Source organism: Symphalangus syndactylus, chromosome 12 (genome assembly GCF_028878055.3).
Source record: "Symphalangus syndactylus isolate Jambi chromosome 12, NHGRI_mSymSyn1-v2.1_pri, whole genome shotgun sequence".
NCBI lineage: Eukaryota > Metazoa > Chordata > Mammalia > Primates > Hylobatidae > Symphalangus > Symphalangus syndactylus.
The window spans coordinates 47,831,006-47,850,604 of NC_072441.2; the positions used below are offsets into that span (position 1 = coordinate 47,831,006).

The 19,599-nt window shown below is 36.9% G+C and overlaps 1 protein-coding gene across 6 annotated transcripts in view; it reads right to left on the bottom strand.

Moving 5' to 3' along the window:
• ARHGAP29 (Rho GTPase activating protein 29) overlaps positions 1-19,599 on the bottom strand; it is a 74,359-nt gene that overhangs the window by 46,104 nt on the left and 8,656 nt on the right. For 2 of the 6 annotated variants that reach the window (XM_063625544.1, XM_063625543.1), the window contains exons 1-3: positions 18,019-18,194; positions 11,993-12,229; positions 1,302-1,436 (exon numbers count right to left, since the gene is read on the bottom strand). In XM_063625544.1, coding sequence (XP_063481614.1) covers positions 1,302-1,436; positions 11,993-12,197 — 340 coding nt within the window. In that variant the 5' untranslated portion in view covers positions 12,198-12,229; positions 18,019-18,194. Of the gene's footprint in view, positions 1-1,301; positions 1,437-11,992; positions 12,230-18,018; positions 18,195-19,599 lie in introns of those variants that run through there. The other 4 variants (XM_063625542.1, XM_063625540.1, XM_063625541.1 and 1 more) reach the window with 3 other exon arrangements.

The window sequence follows — 19,599 nt, forward strand, 5'->3', positions numbered from 1 at the left end:
TTAATGCCTACTTGACCTTTGCGACTCAGGACCGGTAATCCCTCTCCCCAAAGAAGAGCTTCCTTTCCTCATTCAGCCTAGAGTGAGTTCCTCACTCTGTGCTCCCATGGTGCCTAGGCATACTTCTATCACAGAATTGATCACAGTATTGATGTTACCTTGTCTGTCTCTGATTGCTACATCACTGCTCCCTAAAGGTCACTTACTGTAGTTTTATTACTTTGAATCCATTTACCTTATCGGTGGCATTTAACACTGATAATCACTTCTTAAAACCCTGCACTTTTAAAATTCCACGTCACCTCCTTGCAGGTCCATCTCCCTACCTGTTAGGTGTTTCTCCAATTCCTCTGTATCTTCTCTCTGTCCCTGGGATCTCACATCAGTCCTCTACTTACTCTGCACACTCAGTTGATGCCATCCTTTTCCACTACCTATACATCAACAATTCCCAAGTCCACACATCTTCAACACTGAACTTCTCCATAACCACTAACATTCAACCAGTGTCGTTCTGTCAAACTGACATCCATTCCTTCTTATATAACAAATCGCATTCTACCACTACCACACCCCAGCTTCTGCTCATTTAAGCCCTCAGCTTCAACCCTCATCTAGCCCATTATTCCTAACAATCTCCTAATTTCCCTGCCTCCTGTCTCATTTCTTCTCAAATACTCACTTCGCTCTCAATCCTTCTTTTATATACTGCAACCCAGAATAATTTTCACAACTTTGAGTGGCAAGTCATTTCATCAGAGGATAATGGTCCAATTCTTTATGCTAAGTTTTAGCACATATATGCTGTAGATACACACACACACCCATACATATATATGATAAACTTATTTTACAATTTTAATTTCATTTTCACATTTTAAAGTAAGGTCCCAATTAAGCCTTCTTTTTCTCCATTTGATGCCCTCTTTTAAGTAGTCACTACAGATTACCACTCTCCAACATCAATTTGTCCTCACATAACAAAGACTTCTTGTACACCAATCACCTCGAAAGAGCATGCACTCATTCATAAAAAAACTCAAATTTTAAACATCAGTTGTTTGGTTAAAGTTAAGTCTTTTTAAAGTATTTGCTGCCAAATAAAGTTAGTTTTTAAAAGGAAGAAAGCTTTAGGTGTGACTTAGTGGGAATATTTCAATATCAAAGTATATATAACTCCTTATTAACATACATCACACAAATGCAATGAGAGGAATTGGCTATATATTCACTATAGACCAAAATATGTCACTTGGCTCCTTTTTGCCCACAGCAACCCACTTTTACTATATCTTCCTTACCTTTCACTTTTGCAGTGAGCATTTCTGCAGCATTTTGAAGATCAATAGAATTGAGGTTCTGATGTTTATTCATTATAGACTTTAAAACACAGAGCAGTTCCTCTAGACGTATATGAATAACTTCTTTAAAACAGTCTTTAAAAAGAAAAAAAAAATTATTTATTTCCAGAGCAAAGTTCTACAAATCTAAACTACAAAACATCATCTGAAGCACATTTCAAGTCGAAGCACTGGTTACACAATTTTTGCCTACTACACGTTCATTTCTATCTTCACTGTTGCAATTACATACAATTTAAAAAGCCTTCAGAAAATCCTTAGTCATTTTAATTCATTAAGGATTTCAAAGGCTCTCACAGTTATGGTCAATTTAAGTACTTCATTTTTCAGTTTTCTCAGTCTTAATATGTGCTCCAGACTTCCCTTGAGCCAACTTTATAGGTAAGTTTTTCTTGCCTTATAGTTTTACTATCATATATTTTTTAACATATCCAGTAACTCTTAGGCATATAAAGATCATCATTTAACCGATACATTTTAAAAATTATGATATAATTTACCTATGATAAAATGTACATAGCTTTAATGAGTTGTGCTTTTTAGAAAAACTGAATTAGTTGTCAATGATGAAAAATTGAGGGATCATTACACATAGTCTAGATTTTGCCTACTCCTGAAAAATCAAAATCTTTTACACTCAGGGCCACATTCCTCCTTGGCCACAGTAGCTGGAACAGAGCAGTGCTGCTCTCTTAGATAGATGAGTTTCTTCTCAGTGCTCATTCATTTTCTCCCAGCCTACTCCACTCATTTACATCATCCTAGGTCAGAGCGATGCAGTTTTATTACCCCTTAAATAAGATGACTATATAATTTATCATTCAAACCAAAATACTTTTGCCATTGGAAAGGGGGATGCTACTCACAGTCATGCTAGCACAACAAACACATTCTAGGATCTTCATTCCAAGTAAATCAGAAAGTATAATCACCCTACCTTTAAAACCCCTGAAGTAATCCTCAAAAGTCTGACAAGACAACCACTTTAAGTACAGTACTCTTATATAATCTTCCTTTCTGTAAACTTACACAGCATTGGTGTTTAATAAGAGTTAATATCTATTAAGCACTTACTATGTGCTAGGCACTATTAAAAACAAAAGGATATTATTTCATTCAATGTGATACTGAATACTGTGATGGGTCATACTCATTCAGTATGACCCATGTATGTATATACACATATTTCTGTATGCAGTCATCTATATTATTTATATAAGTATATACTTTTATACACATTTATATATTTTATACACATTTCTGTATGGCTACATATAGAAATATTCGTGTATATACTTAAATATATATACATATGTATATATACATACAAATGTATGTGCACATATGTATATATGTATATATAAATATATTCATGAAAATGTACACATAAAATATGTATGTCTATATAAATATCTATATGTAAAAATATACATACATATATATGTATTTCTTTGCTTTGTTAGCTGAGAGGGCCTAAAAGAAATGACAGACAGTAGCAACAAGCACACCTAGCATCCAGATCTTGGTTTCTAATACTATCCTCCAATGAAAGTAATCAGGTCTCCTTAGAGAAACAGCTGATTCTAGGACTGGGGCAGAAATGTTCAAGATAAGTAACAAGCATCTTGTAATGCCAGAAAGGAAGGAAGAACTTTAAAAAAATAAAATAAAACTAAAACAAACAACAAAAAACACCCCACAGTGAGGAGGGCATGTCAAAGGTGCACAGGAACCAACTGAAAGTTTCCAATGGCCAAAGCTGGAACGATGTGAGCAACAAATAAAGTAGTATTGGATTATAACCTAAAGTATACAACAAATGTCCATGAGTCTATACTGACATAAATGATTGAATACATTAGTAAACAGGGGAAAAGAAACAAATCTCTTGTGTAAAAGAACTGTAAAAAATGTGTGCAAATACTTTGCTCTCAAGAAGGTGAAACATAACTCTCTTACATATGACCTATGCAGACTAACTTCTTCCAAAGAGTGTAGTATGGAAGGGAGGACAAAAAGAGTAACTTGACAGTGGAGAAACTTGACAAACACTACTGAAGACAGGTGACCAAGGTCAACATCAACAGTGACAAATCATGTTCAAGGTAAATATCCTTGATATAAAGTGATGAAAACAACATTTTCATCTGTAATCTTCCTCCCAATATCCCATAACCCCGGTCTAATGAGGAGAAAAACGTCAGGCAAATTCTAATCAAGCGCCATCCTACAGAATACCTAATCAATATTCCTTAAAATAAGAATGAGGAAAGTTTGAGAAGCTTACAGCCAAGGAAGACCTAAGGAGAAAAAACTAAATGTAATATGATAGGATCCTGCAAGATAATAAAAGAATATTAGAGGAAATCTATGGAAATCTGAATATAGACACTAGTTAATAATAATGCATTATTATTACTGGTTATCAAACACTGGCTCACTAACTCTAAGAGATGTAAGATGTTAATACAGTGTATAGCACTATATGGGAACTTTGTATTATCTCAATTTTTCTGTAAATCTAAAACTGTTCTAAAAAATAAAGTCTATTTTTAAAATGAAACACAAGTAGGTAAAAGATTTTAGGAATTTTATGTGCTGTTGAAATTTTCCCCATAAACATTTTTTTTTTGTTTGTTTTTTGAGACAGCGTCTCGCTCCGTCGTCCAGGCTGGAGTGCAGTGGCGCGATCTCGGCTCACTACAAGCTCCACCTCCTGGGTTCACGCCATTCTCCTGCCTCAGCCTCCCGAGCAGCTGGGACTACAGGCGCCCACTACCATGCCCAGCTAATTTTTTTGTATTTTTAGTAGCGACGGGGTTTCACTGTGTTAGCCAGGATGGTCTCGATCTCCTGAACTCGTGATCCACCCGCCTCGGCCTCCCAAAGTGCCGGGATTACAGGCATGAGCCACCGCGCCCGGACCATAAACATAATTTTAAAACTTCATTTACAATTTTTATAATTCTTAGGGAAAATGTGAATATGCAGTTTAAATACCTGTCTTAATTTAGTAAGTATCACTTTTTTTTTTTTTTTTTTTTTTGATGGAGTCTGGTTCTGTCCCCCAGGCTGGAGTGCAATGGCGCGATCTCTCCGCTCACTGCAAGCTCCACCTCCCGGGTTCATGCCATTCTCCTGCCTCAGCCTCCCGAGTAGCCGGACTACAGGCGCCCGCCAGCATGCCCGGCTAATTGTTTGTATTTTTAGTAGAGACGGGGTTTCACCGTGTTAGCCAGGATGGTCTCGATCTCCTGACCATGGAGACCACCCGCCTTGGCCTCCTAAAGTGCTGGGATTACAGGCATGAGCCACCGCGCCCGGCCTATTTTATCTTTTTTATAACTGGTAATGTTAGTTTGGTAGGTTTACTTAGTTGAGGCAATACAGTATAGTGGTTGAAAAGAATAGTCTCTGAAACCAGACTGCCTGACTTTGAATTCTAACTCCATGGCTGAGAAACCTTGGGTGAGTTACTTAGCCCCTCTGTGCCTCAGTTTCCTCACCTATAAAAAGAAGATAAGGTAGCTAGTTCACAGGGTTGTTAGATTAGATGAATTAAAACACATAAAGCACTTAAAACAGTGGCTGGAACACAGTAGGCCCTTCATAAATGTTTGCAGCTATTTTTAGTTGGTGCAAAAGTAAGTAATTGCAGATTTGGCCACTAAAAAAAATTATATATATACATACATATATTTACATATATATGTATGTATATAGCCAAAACCTCAATTACTTTTGCACCAACATAATACTTTATGCACTAGTAGAAATAGGTTAATTATATAGGTTAGCTCTGAAATGAAATCTAGTAGAAATGAAATAAAGGAAACTTCTGGGAAAATAATATAATTTGAATAAGTGTAAAAAAATTATAAAACCTTCCTTTTTTTTTTTTCCTTTTTGAGTTGGAGTCTTGCTCTGTCACCTGGGCTAGAGTGCCACGGTGCAATCTCGGCTCAATGCAACCTCCGCCTCCCGGGTTCAAGCAATTCTGCCTCAGCCTCCCAAGTAGCTGGGATTACAGGTGCCCGCCACCACACCCGTCTGTTTTTTTTTTTTTTTCATTTAGTAGAGACAAGGTTTCACTATGTTGGTCAGGCTGGTCTCGAACTCCTGACCTCAGGTGATCCACCCAAAGTGCTGGGATTACAGGTGTGAGCCACCGTGCCCGGCCTATAAAACCTTCCTGATGTGCTATTTTTTTCCCCAGTTTTGTACAGTCATATCTCTTATTTGGCACATACATAACTAAATAAAGCTGGTATATGCTAGTACTTCTGCTGACTTAACCAAAACCAAGGTGGAGTGATTATCATCACAGAGAGTTACATTGCCCTCTTTTTGAAACCTAATGAACGTTAGTCTTAGAAAAGAAAGTTATTTCTATCCCCTATTCTAATGTTTTACAATAAAATCTTCAGGTATTGATAGACTTAGGAAACATTAAATCTCAGGCCAAAAGAGCTTGATTTTCAGAGTGCCAATGACAACCATCAATATTCAAAATTAGTGTTGGGCAAAAACTACAAAATACTAATGGCCTAAATGCCTACACAAACCAAAGTAATATTGTGGTCTTCTCAGAGTCAAGGAAATTAAACATGTAGAAATCCATATATTTCTAAAATTATTAAATGCTTTTCAATTTTCTCAGTTTTAATTTCTAATAGATACAACTCACATAAAAACTCTTTGGGATCCTCAGCAATTTTTTTTAACAGGGTGAAAAGGTCCTGGGAGTCCCTGCTATAGTTTTTCTTAAGAATCACTATATCCAATCTGTCCCTGGATTTGAAGAAAAATAAAAGAAAAAAAAATCACTGCAACTGCAAAACACTCCAATAACTGGTGGCAGCTCAAGTGGTCTACGAACTTGCAATTCCTTTTTTTCCTACAAGGTAGCCCTAATAAACAGATGTTGAAGTTGTCCCCAACTAACATACTAAAAAAATAGCATCAGAATTATTTTAGTAAGAAGTTTCAGAAGCTCCTTAAATTGCACTATAAAGAATTCCAATTCCTGAAATTGAATACACTTCTGAAGCCCACAAATCAAAAGAAATGAACATGATGACCAAATAAAGAAAATGCTAATCACAAAGGTTCATAAACTTTCCTATATATTTGGGCAGAAGGGTAAACTACTAGGTCATGAGCATGTTCTAATAATATTTCAGTTGGAACTTCATAAATTAGCAAGCCCTCAACTAGTTGTGTCATAAATGGTTTAAAAAAGTTCCATTTTTACCAAAACTGAAGAAAGTTAAGTGGCTGCTTGATGCAGTAAAAAACAATAGATTTAGATAGAGAAACCTGGGTTCCAACCCTTGATCAGCTACTTCCTTGAAATGAACACATACAGAACTCTTAGCTTCTCTGATCTCAGATTCATCCTCAGTAAAAACACAACTGATAATACATGTTTTACCTACCTTAAAAGGTTATTGTGAATATCAAATAAGTAGAAATAAAGCTACTTTACAGTCTTAATATACATAAATGGCAATTATTACTAGTAATTCTGTAAGCCATTCAAACTACCTTTGAAAACAGATTTGCCTCACAATCATGTTCAATAACAAATACATTTATAGCTAGATCCCACAATGTTTTGACTAAGGAAGAAAAGACATTTAAGTTTCAATTTCATTTGCTGTGTAAAATCTAAATTGGTGAATTATCTGAAAATGAAAGTCATTCAGGATATGTTTTATTAAAAATTTCTATACCTCTCAAGTTATAGTACTTAATTTAGTCATATAACTAAATACAAGATAATTTTTAAATACCATAGTGGCCATGTTGTAAATGTAATGAAATTTAATTTATACTACAAAGTTATTATAGATGTGAATATAATAAAATTCAACCAAAGTCTTAATACTAGTTATCTAGAATAGTAAAACTCCTGTATCCCAATGTTTGCTTGTTTATCTACTCTCTAATACAGTAATCTCAATTTTAATTTATTGTTTAACCCATCTGAGCCATTTATTTTCTCCTTCATTCCACTTATCAAGTGAAGACAGATTAGCCAGCTCCACTTTTTGTTCTCATGCATTAACAAAATCCCACAGTGTTTATATTGCCAACACTTCATGGAAATGCCTAAGTAAATAAATGAAAAAACCATGATGTTTTCTTTCATTTAAAAAAAAACCTGACAATAATTTGAAAATCAATCTTGTTAATTCAGCTTAACCTCTTTAGGGAAAGCAATGAAAATAAGGAGAAAAAATGTTTCAGAACTTATCACTAGGAAACTCCTAATTTTTGCTGTAATGACTTTTGAAGTTACAGGATAAAAGTGAAGCCTGAGAAACAGCAACTTACTTTATTCAGCTACCAGGGATTATGAAAATAATATCAACTGACATTTGAAAATGCTTATTCTAAGAGCTTTACATACATAAACTCATTTAAGCATCACAAAAACCCCATTATCTCCTTTTAATAGACACAGAAACAAGTATAAAGGAAGAAGATAAATAATTTGCCCAGGGCTACAAACAACTAGCAAGTGGGAGAATGAGGATTCCACCTCAGGTATCCTGGGTCTAGAATTTGTGCTCCTAATCACTATGATATATTGCCACATGGTTGAAGAAATTAAGCTTAATGACAAGTACTCTGCGATCTGCAATTTAACAGGCTTTAACTTCCAATGAATATGCTAGTTACTACTATAAACATTGTTAAATGATATAAACCATTCTAAGCAAATGCAGAAAAAGAATCTAATACACCAAGAACTGGTACAGGTGTAATAAATGAGCTACTTGTATTTCATACTTCATTTCTCAAAGATTCATTTCATACCTTCCAGTCACTAAACCATAATCTATTAACATTCACATTAACTTCTAAGTGATATCCATTAGAAATCACTTCTAAAAAGATTTATTTCTAGGATAAGACAGAGCAGTACACATATGAGGCTAGCAGCTTAACGTTTCTAATATTTCACAAAATTTCTGGCACACTGTAAAGTTAAGTAAGAGGCATCAATGGTTAAAGTAACAATGCAATTTGTCTGAAAAAGAAATTTACACATCCTCCTGTACATTCTCCCTGGGAAAAGAACTGAGTTAATCCACAAGACAGGATTTCAATGAAGACTTTGCAAATTTATGCAGAACCTCTCATAACAGAATATATTATTTAATGATATTAAACTTTTCATTTTAATGAAAAGTTCAATAAAAACTTTTTATTCAACCTAACTGTTCAATAAAATTTGTTTTAGAAAGTTAACATACCACTTCTGACTATAGTCCTGTAAAAACAATTCATCAGAAGCTATCACTTACGAGGTCAGCATTATTTTCTTTATATATAATATAAAGGTGATACACTCTTAAATTAGAAAGCATCTTTTAAAAATAAGAGAACTTGACTAGTTCATCTGAAATTGGTCATACATTTTTATCTTCCTTTCCAACCTATTTAAAAACCAAACCAAAAAAAAAAAGAAAAACAAGGCACCATAGTCACAAACCAAAATATCCATTTTAAAATAGTACTATACAATGAAAAAGCTATAAGAAATTATTAGACTATTGATTTTCCCTCAAATATATTTTTAAATGGCAGTTAATATTTCTAAGCACTGAGTAGCAGAACAATTAGATATTTTATATTATTCTTTCTAGCCCAATTAAAAAGCCTTTACATTTTCCACATTCCCAGATTTTGAGCTTGAGTGATATCCCACATGAAAATGGGGAGGTATGTCACAATGGCAGACTTTAAAAATTATTATATAAACTTGAAAAGCACTTATGAATCTGTTATTTAGAATTTAGAACACATTATTCCATGGGGAGGAAACCATAAACCTGAATTGGTACTTACACTGCACATATATTAATCTACAGTGTTATAATTAAACACAACATGCATATGCATAACTGAGTGCCTTCAGCATTTTCATATAAGATAGAACATTTACTTTGTAATTACTCCTAATGTACCTTAATGACACTGGATAGAGATCTAAAACTTCAAATTCCACATCTGCTACTTGTATAAGACTACAAGGTTACCTCCTCCTGGAGGTTAAGTAGTGGAAAGAGAATTACCAAACTCTGTCACTTAACTTACCCCAGCAAGAATAGAATATTTTCAGTCCTCTAATCTTCCACATTAAGCTCTCTATTTTAATTTGTAAATTTGAAAATCAGAGATAAACTGTATACATATCTTAACCCTGTTGGGAGTACAGAGCTCTTTGGCAGACATTTATATTTTTTCTAATCAGTTCCTCAATGACGATTACAATATGAGCTTCATATTCTCACTTGGGAAATGTTCATTAAATTTTCGTTAATTTGTTTTCATATAATTTGAAAACAAATACTTGCTGTCTTCTTAGGAATAAACTGCCAACATTCAGAACAATGTATAATCTCCAACTCTAATCAAATTTTGAATCGCAGATTTGTAAAACTGATAGCATCTGGCACAAGTGCCTCATTCTTAACAAAAAAGTAAATGAATTAAGCCACATTCCAAAGCTCGTCAGTAGAACTAGGCCTAGAACCTGAATTCTGATTCTCTTTTCAGAGCTTTTACTGCCATCCTTTACTACCAGTTTAACCAAAACGTATAACCTGGCCATTATTTATCAGCAGTAAGATGTTGATGAAATCACATGAGTTATACATACATCTCATCTGTGAAACGGAGCTAAAGGTACCTGCCTTTGAGGGGACTGGGTGATTAAACTTGTCTGTATGACAAAGTACTCTGTAAAATGAAAAGTGCCATATACAATTATATATCATTTCTAACTATTTGGGGAAAGTAAAATGTGGCCATAAACCAATCATGAAGCTGTTTATCTAAGACTAGCCTCAACCTATGATTAAACATCAGAGACAAAAGTCAAGTGACTGCACATTAGTGCTTCAGTTAGTAATAAACGTATTAACAGATAAAAGTTATTACAGAGAAAATGGTATTCTGATTAAACCAAAAGATGATTTAATTGTATATCTACATTTTTTATTCTTAAGAGCTGCCTTTTTAGCTTAACAATTAACAAACATGAATTAAAAGGTAATAAACAATGCCAAAAATATGGCATCTTCCTCTTATGTACTGCCTCATTATGTAAAATGAAGATTTTTAAGAGATATAAATCTTTTAAGGAAAATAACTAAAAACAAATAGAAATCCCAACTAGAAATCTTATTTATACTAATAAAAATGCATTTACATTGATGCATTAAATAAAACCAGGTTTTACACCTTAAATCAAGGTAAATGACTTGTCAACTAAAACATCATTTTAAATTTCACCTTAAAAATCAACCCAGTTAATGAATTGTATATCAAGAAGTATACATTTTATTGTTTATAAATTTAAAAAATTAACCTAGTTAAGAACAAATTGTTATTACAAAGCTATGCTTCTTTAAATAAATGGCAAATTTATCATTTTGGTAAATTTACTACCATTATAATACTTAATGTATTTAGGATATCTTTCAACAATAACTTTAGGTAACTTTACTGCCATTTAATCATCCACAATCAGACTTCAAAATCAAGCTATTAAAATGAATGGGAATATGAACAACTTTTCTAATATTTATACATTCTCAAAAGAATCAATTATGTGATTGTTGTTTTAAGGAAAACTCAAATACTACAATTTTGAGGCTTCAATTCCAGTCATTTTGGGCATTTCAACCTGAAAATAACAGATTACAAATAAACTCTTAAATTTAGTACAAGCACAAGATACAATTTTAGTTTTTCAAAATGTCCATCAGAAAATAAGTATTTAACCTATATACATATATAGAAATATTTATTGAAATCTTACAAATTTCTATAAAGTCCCAAGAGGTCTCATATAAATAACACTGAGAATCTTCATTTTTATATCTAGACATACCATTATGAATATGGAAATGAAACTGCCATTTAGCACAAAAGAATAGGAGATGTTTTTGTAACTATTTATTATCCTTGCCATCAAATTTAGACCTAAGAGGCACTAAACATTGAAAGACAGGTACTAAGAATAAGCCAGAGATATACAATCTTACTTTAGGGGAACAGAGTCTCATGCTCTATTAACCATTTCTAACTAGACAGAGAATTCTGTGATTAGCCCTTAATTCAAGATGTTACAGATCGGCAAAACAGAATTAAGTCTGATTTTTGTTAAAAAGAAAAAAAAATCTTAAATGCAGTCATTTCAGATACCAAAACTTCATCTGAAATGTGGAAAGGTGAATTTAGGTAACAACAATGTAAATTATAAGCATTAGTCTGCTTATTTAAGACCAATCAATGCACTGTGTTACCATTAACAAAAAGGTTAAAATCCCAATGATCTCAAATTTTCCTACGTCAAATGGACCCAACCACAGGAATCAAAGATATTTTTCTTTTCTGTATTTTTATTCCCTCACACCGAAGTTTCTATTAGGTACTACACTATTATCTGATTATAGTTTACACTGTAACCATCAAAGATTTGGGGAAAAAAGCACTAAAATAACTAAAGCAGAATACCCTGTTCCTACCACCGTGTACGAACTTATCTGCTAGGCCAGCATTTAAAATTTTACAAACTATCCAGTAAGAATGCTAATAGAAAAGTGACAAACCTGAAAATATGGCTTCTTTCAAATATAGTAACATGTGGGAGAACTTCCTGATATCATTCACCAACTCCTTGATGTAATTCGGATCAAAAATAGAGTTGGAACTTAAGGACTTGAGCCCCATTTCAGAAGATGTAACATCAGTAGAGAGTTGGCCTGATGCCCAAGCACGTTTTTTCTTTGTCTTTTTCTGTTTGTGAGCAATCATCCTTTCATGTAACAGTCAGAAAAACTGAAATCCTTAAGGGGCCAAGAAACAAAACAAAAACAAGCAGGGAGAGAGAAAGAAACACAAACACTAAATCAGCCAGGGAAATATTACACTAGATTTTCACAAACAGCCCACAGCCCACCTTGGTATCCTATTTTTAAATTTTTAAAAATCAAAAATCAATAATCAATCACTGTATTATTGATAATGGCAGTTTCCACTTATTAAATGCCAGTAATTCTGACAACTCTGACATGCAAACTACTGTTCTTTACATTTCACAAATGGGGAACCTGAGGTTTAAAGGTTAAAAATTTGTCTAAGCTCTCAACTGATAATGAACTAGGACTTAAACCTGTATCTGCCTTGATGCCAAAATCCATGCTCTTAATAACTTCCTCTTGATTCCTAAGGTATAGAATTTTATTTAATTGTAAAAGTTGTTCTGAAACATCACTTAGTAGAAGGTCATATTCTCCTTCCATGACATCACCTTCAAAAATAAAGATGAGACATGGGCTTTGAAAAAAGAAATACCTGTTTTTAAAATCCTCTTCTGTCACTTACTATATGATCTATTCATCTCTTTACTTCAGTATGCTCATTTATAAAATGGGAGTAACATCCTGACAACACCTATCTCAGGAGATTATTGCAGGGATTACATGACACGATGATACAGAAGTGTCAAGAACATAAAAGTTCAATTACAGTTAGTTTTTCCTAATAATGCATATATATATACACATACACAGACACACACACATGACATATCCTGGGTTACCAAGTCTCATCAAGGATATTTCTTTGTTGAAAACAATTTACAAGGGTACCCACTAATCTGACATACTCTGACTGGTTAAATAAATAAATGTATGATCATCAGAGCAATATTTCTGATAATCTCAGGATGGTAGTAAAAAGGTAATCTTTTGGTATGAGAAAAATTTAGATTTGAATCCTGGCTCTAATATTTTCTAGATATGTGACCAGTACCATTTATTTACAGGCTTGTGTGAGGATTAAAAGGGATCACAAAATTAGAAGACTTCATATGTTAAAACACCTAATACTGGCACATAGCTGGAACTCAAGAAAATCATAGTTATTTTCTTCTTCACCCTCATTTTACCTTTCCAGAGTTCAAAGTTCTAATCTTGTTTGTATCTCTGGAAATCAAAAAGGAAATAACTGGAGGAATTAAATTAACTCACATTTTATTATTGACACTTTTTCTCAAGTATTTGGTCTTGAATATTTGGCTACTTTAAAAGTGGTAGATGACTAAGGACTTCTATAAAATTTACAGTATAAAGTTTTTTGGGTTTTTTTTTTTTTTTTTTGAAGGGGGAAGGAGTTGAGTCTGGGTCTCGCTCTGTCACCCAGGTTGGAGTGCAGTGGTCTGATTATAATAGCTCACTGCAGCCTCAAACTCCTGGGCTCGGGCCATGTGCCCGCCCCAGCCACCCATGTAGCTGGGACTCCAGGGGCACAACACCACACCTAGCTAGCTAAAAAAAAAAAAAAAATTTTTTTTTTGTAGAGACACAGTTTCACTCTGTTGCCCAGGTTGGTCTCAAACTCTTAGGCTCAAGTGATCCACCTACCTCAGCCTACCTAAATGCTGGGATTATAAGCATGAGCCACCACGCCTGGCCCACTAGAAAGTTTTATGTAATATCCGTTTCTAGTCGTATGTAAGATATATTATTGTATCATTTACTCCTTCCTATATCTCACCCAACTCCATAGTTCACTTTCCTTTCTGATCTACAGGGTTCTCTAATCAACCCACTTCTCTCTACTGCTACCACACTAGTGAATTACCATCATTTCTTTTCTGAGCTACTATACTACTTTCCTAACGATCTATCTGCATCCATTCTTGTCTCATCACAAATGTAGTGAGTGAACGTTTCAAACATAAATCTCATAATGTCATTTCTCTGCTGAAAACACTTCCAAAGGACAAGTGAGAAGCTATCATGCTCTATAAAACTCAACATGAGATCTGGCTCCTACCTACCTGTGCAATGTCATATGGAGACACACCTGCTGGCTCTCAACACTCCTGCCACACACACACCTCCTTCTCATTCTTCCAACAGTATTTGTTTACGATGACTCTTACCAGGAAATAATTTTACATAATGAGCCAGTATACATGTTAAGTGTATTATGTTTGTGTGTGGCACGGCTTCTGGGTAAGGCTCCACGGGATGTATGTGAGTTTTTAAAAATTCCATCCCATTTCATTTTTAAAAATGCTGGGTGCAACTCACCAACTTGGTTTCATACACGTAATAGGTCATGGGCCTACAGTTTGAAAAACACCAACTGTTCAGCTCAGGGTCCTGTCTATATGTAATTCTATCTGCCTGGAATATTCCTTCTCCTCTGTTTACTCATTCTGATCTCAGCTCAAAGCTTACCTCCTCAAAGAAACGTTCCTGGACCACCCCCATCCCCCAGCAAAACCACTACCACCAAACCAGAGTAGAATCTCCTGTGAGATGTTCTATAGTATCCTCTACTTTTCATCACTGCTCATATCACAGTTCAAATAGATCATGTCTTCCTAGCTAGACTATAATCTCATGGAAATCAAGACCATGTATGTCTGTTTGCTAACCATGTGTTCTCTGATCACAGCACAATGCTTGGCATATGAGGAATGAACCACTTAGAACTATCTGCAGATAGGCTTATAAACTTATAAAGTTTCAATTAATTTTTATAGAAACAAAAATAACTGGGTTGTTGCAATGTTTTGAAGTGAAAATATAAATTTTTTAAAAACTCCCTAAAATGGTATGTTTCAAAAAGAAAAGCATATGAAGCTGAAGGAAGATTACATAAAACTGAAATCAAAGTTGGATTTCTATTATTGCTCCTCCTGATTATTAAACTAGGGACCCCACACTTTATAATTTTTAAAGTTTATTCACTGTCCTTTTGTCAATCTCCAACTATTTCTGAGAATCTAACTCCTACATTTAAACTAGTTTCAAACCTATCTAACATTAATCCTTATATGTGTACATCATTTCTAAAATGAATCTAGGGCAATTTTTGAGCATTATTATTATATCTAAGTCTTCCTTCCCATCAACAAAAACAAAACAAAAATTCAAAGTGTCTTGTTTGGGCAGCTCTTTTACAAATCACTAACCAAAATGCCTATTAGCCTAACAAAACATCACTCTTGCAGTTTACTTAATAAAGTCATTCTGTTTAGTTATGACAGCTTTTAAACTTAGTAAATTAGAGAATTCGTCACTGTCACTGGTAAAGATGGTTACAAAAATTAAAGACATTAAAACAATTTACCTATTTTAGCAGAAATAATTTACTTTAAGTAACTACATGTAAAATAGCAACCCAAACTTTTAAAGTGTTTCAAAACTGCTGGAACATTTTTAGACAAGACTTGAAAAATCTGCAAAAAACAAACAACAGCAACAATAACATCAAACACATGGCAAGGAGAAGAGGAACTCTTCTCCTCTTATAAAAAAAGATTATACCCTACCTCTAGCCAGCATTATAATGATTAATGTGCTGATTTTGTTATATATTACTACTTTTCATATTCCAGAGTAAAAAAGGAAACATTACAATTGAAAAAACGTTTAAAATAACAAACTTAACCCAAGCTTTCATAAATCAACTACGATAATGAGAAGCTGAGACAATATACACTTTCTAAGATCATATACACTACTTTCTCATGTGCTAAAATGAATATTCTCTTGTTGGCAGTAACATAAAACGTAGTTACTAACAGACTGCAACTGGCAACTTAATTAGGTAATGATGCATGCAAAGTACTTAGCAGAGTGCTTGGTTCATCATAAAGATGAACCATAAAGAAAAGTCATTATTACTAGCAGTGCTTTATTGTGGGAAATTGTTTTTGAACAAGATGTGGCTTCACTACAATACATTGGTGGATTGTGAGCAAGAAATACAGGACTGGAAACAATTGTAGAAACTCAACTGACTCTGTGGAAACCTACTAAAAGCTTCCAAGTGAAATCTGAACTGTGCAAATAGACTGTTGTGCAAAATATTTGTGACACACTAATTCTGGTGCATCTCTTTCAACTTCAAACCAACAACATTAAAAACATGTATTATCCACTTCTCAAAGAATTCTGTAGCAAGTAGAAAATTACTGTGCAAAACCACTTTCATTGTATGTTGTAAATCTAAGTATTGTGTGCATTAGAAATGTAGACACAAACTTCCTGTCCCCCACGACTTCAGGAGCCTGTGTCAATCAAATGTCCGCTTCCCCACGCATACCCCCTGCCAAATGCACATTACGGCAGTAGTTTCATTTTAGGCTCTCTAATTGAAGTGTAAAACTGCCCCAAATATCTATACTTACTATTTCCCATTTTACCATTTCTTCTTGAGGAAAAATTGCCAGATATTTCAGAAATCTGCTATTTCAGCACAATTTCAGATTTGGCAAGAATCTACTTTAAGATGCTAAAAAGATTAGATGAGCTCATCCTGAAACGATGATTAAATCTTCATGGTTTTAAAAAGCACTCTCCACAAAAACAGAATAGGGACATGTGAGAAAGAGTTTTATCAATACTATGCAAACAATTTTTAAAGGAAGGTATGCAATACACATGCACTTCGTTTCTGTACAGTTTGAACCTAGCACGCTTTAAAAAGAGGAAGCTGCCCAGCATCCCACGCCTCCAGAATGTCTAGCATTCCTGGCAGGCAGTGCTCTCCTTTGACCAGCCAAAACTACCCTTTGCCAAAGAGCAAGTTCCGCATCCAAGAATTTAAATAAAGAGGGAAGAATGGAGCAACCAAAATGGACAGCCGACGTTGGTAACGACGGACAAAAGATAAACTATAGACAAGAGATACAGTCACAGAGACAGATGGAGAAAAGGGAAGGAGAGCTCAGCTCCTGCCATTAGCAGGTAATATCCTGCCCTCCGAAAACATCTGGGGCCAATATCCTCTGAGAAACAGTTTTAAAAAGATCAACATAGAGAGAGACAAGAGGCTCGTCAGTCACGAGGGCTCCACCTTGAAACGTCCAACTCCAGCTCACCAGTCCAAAAAAATTTTTCTTTAATTAAAACCGTCAAACCCCAAAACACGTCCACAACTGAACTGGGACAAACCTCTGAGACTGAGGAAAACTCTCAACGAAAGACACAGACCAGGAGAAAATGCACCACGGAAATCCTAAAATATCTCAGGAATGAGAGCCCAACTGGAGTGAGGGCTGCAGTCAGGGCAGGTGGGAGCGGGACTAGAATCCAGGCAGGAACACAGACCCATACTGGTCAGGAGCACAGATTCCGGAGCAAAAGCGCCTGGGTTTAGGTCCTGACGCTGCCAACCACTAGTCTGTGTGCTTGGGCAGGTTTTTAACCTCTGTTTCCCCGTGTGAACCGAGTCGAACAATCATGGAGTGTTCTGAACATTAAAAGAGTTAAAATGTGCAAAGCCTTCAGAACAGCAGGCGGACCCGTTGTACGCGCTGTGTGCTAACTTTAATTACGATCGTCACCGTCAGCTCCCAGCCACCGCTGGCGTCCTCCCCAGCTCGTCCGCGCCTCCCTCGCCGAGCGCGCCCCTAGCCCCGGCCGGACCCTTCCCGAGGTCGCCAGTCCTGGCCCGAGGGCACCCGTCCCTAGCGCAGCCTGCCGCTTCCGCTCGGGGCCGCCCCGCGGGCCTCCCGGACCCTGGACGGCAATTCGCGGGCGCTCGCGCGGGCGACCCCAGCCCGGAGCCACGACCGCCGCGGCCGGAGCGAGCGCCACCTCCTCACACTCACCACGGCGCTCCATCTCGCGTCCCGGACGCGGACGCCCGCCCCACACCTACGGCCGCAGCCACCGCCGAGGGCTGGAGTTCGCCGCCCCCATCCCCCACGGCCTGCGGACGCCCGGCCAAGCCGCAGCCGCAGCCACAGCCACAGCCACAGCCACAGCCACAGACACCACCACCACTACAGCCGCCGCCGCCCCTGCAGCTACCGCCGCGGCCGCGCTGGCCGCCCGCCCCGCCCCCTGGCGCCCAGCCCATTGGCCCGCGCTCCCGGGGGCGGGGCCGGCGGCTGCGGCAGGTCCGGACCTCAACTAGCTCGCTCGCAGAACGCGGCGGTCAGCTGCGCCCGGCCGGACGCTGTCCTAGCATCACGGGCTGCGTTGGCCGCCCTTTTGGCTTGCAGGAGGCAGGCAGAGCGACTCAGAGAAAAGTCACCCAAGGACTAGATGAGGCTAATGGCCAGATGAGCAGCTACATTTCTTATGAGGCACTTCTGTGCATCGCCGTTTTCCTCCCTCTTCCAGGGATTAGGGCCTGGGAAAGGGCGCCACACGTCTGAATGAAGAATGAACTACCTCAAAACCAGCCATCTACTCTGCCCCTCTGCCCTCTGTGGAGGGTAATATTTTCCACTTAGACCTATCTCTATTCTATTTTTTTTTTTTTTTTTTTGGAGACAGAGTCTCGCTCTGTCGCCCAGACAAGTCCAATGGCGTGATCTCAGCTCACTGCAACCTCCGCCTCCCGGGCTCAATTGATTCTCCCACCTCAGCCATCTGAGTAGCTGGGACTATAGGCACCCACTACCACGCCCACCTAATTTTTGTATTTTTAGTAGAGGCAGGGTTTCGCTATGTTGGCCAAGCTGGTCTCGAATTCCCGACCTCCCGACCTCAGGTGATCCACCCGCCTCAGCCTCCCAAAGTGCTGGGATTAACAAGCATGAGCCACTGTGCCCGGTCCTTTCTTAGTTGCACTTTCAAACTCACTTCATAATGAGAGAAAAAAAAAAAAGTCTGAAAAAGATGGAATAATTATAGCAAGCAGGGCTAGAAAGCACATAGCCCCCATATCACACCACTCACTGGAACAAGCGATGGCACTTACCTCAGTGCTGGAACATTCAGAAAGAACTCATAGAGAAACAGAGGAAAAAACACAGGGAGGGAGACTGTGGGTAGTGCTGGGGTCTGAGAGAAAAATGACCACACAGGGGAGAAACAGAAAAAGACACAGGAGAATGTGCTGAGGAAAAGTGGAAAGAAAATGAGGTGCAGACACAGGAAAAGGGAGGAAAACCAAGGAAGGCAGAAATAAGTGAAGGCAAAAAGAGAAAATAAGGAAGAAAAATAAAAGGAGAGACTACCCACTTAACAAACAGAAAAAGAAGTGAGCATGACAGAACCAAAAGTAGGGTAGTGGGGCAAGAGAAAAACTCACTGACAAAGAAAGAGGGACATTTTACATAGACATATCTTTGAACCCTTACAGGAAAAACAATGCTAAGAAAATACAACAAATTTGGCTCCTCAGGTGCTACTTAGAAAAGATAAATAAGAACACTCAGCTCCTTGGTTACTTTGGCACC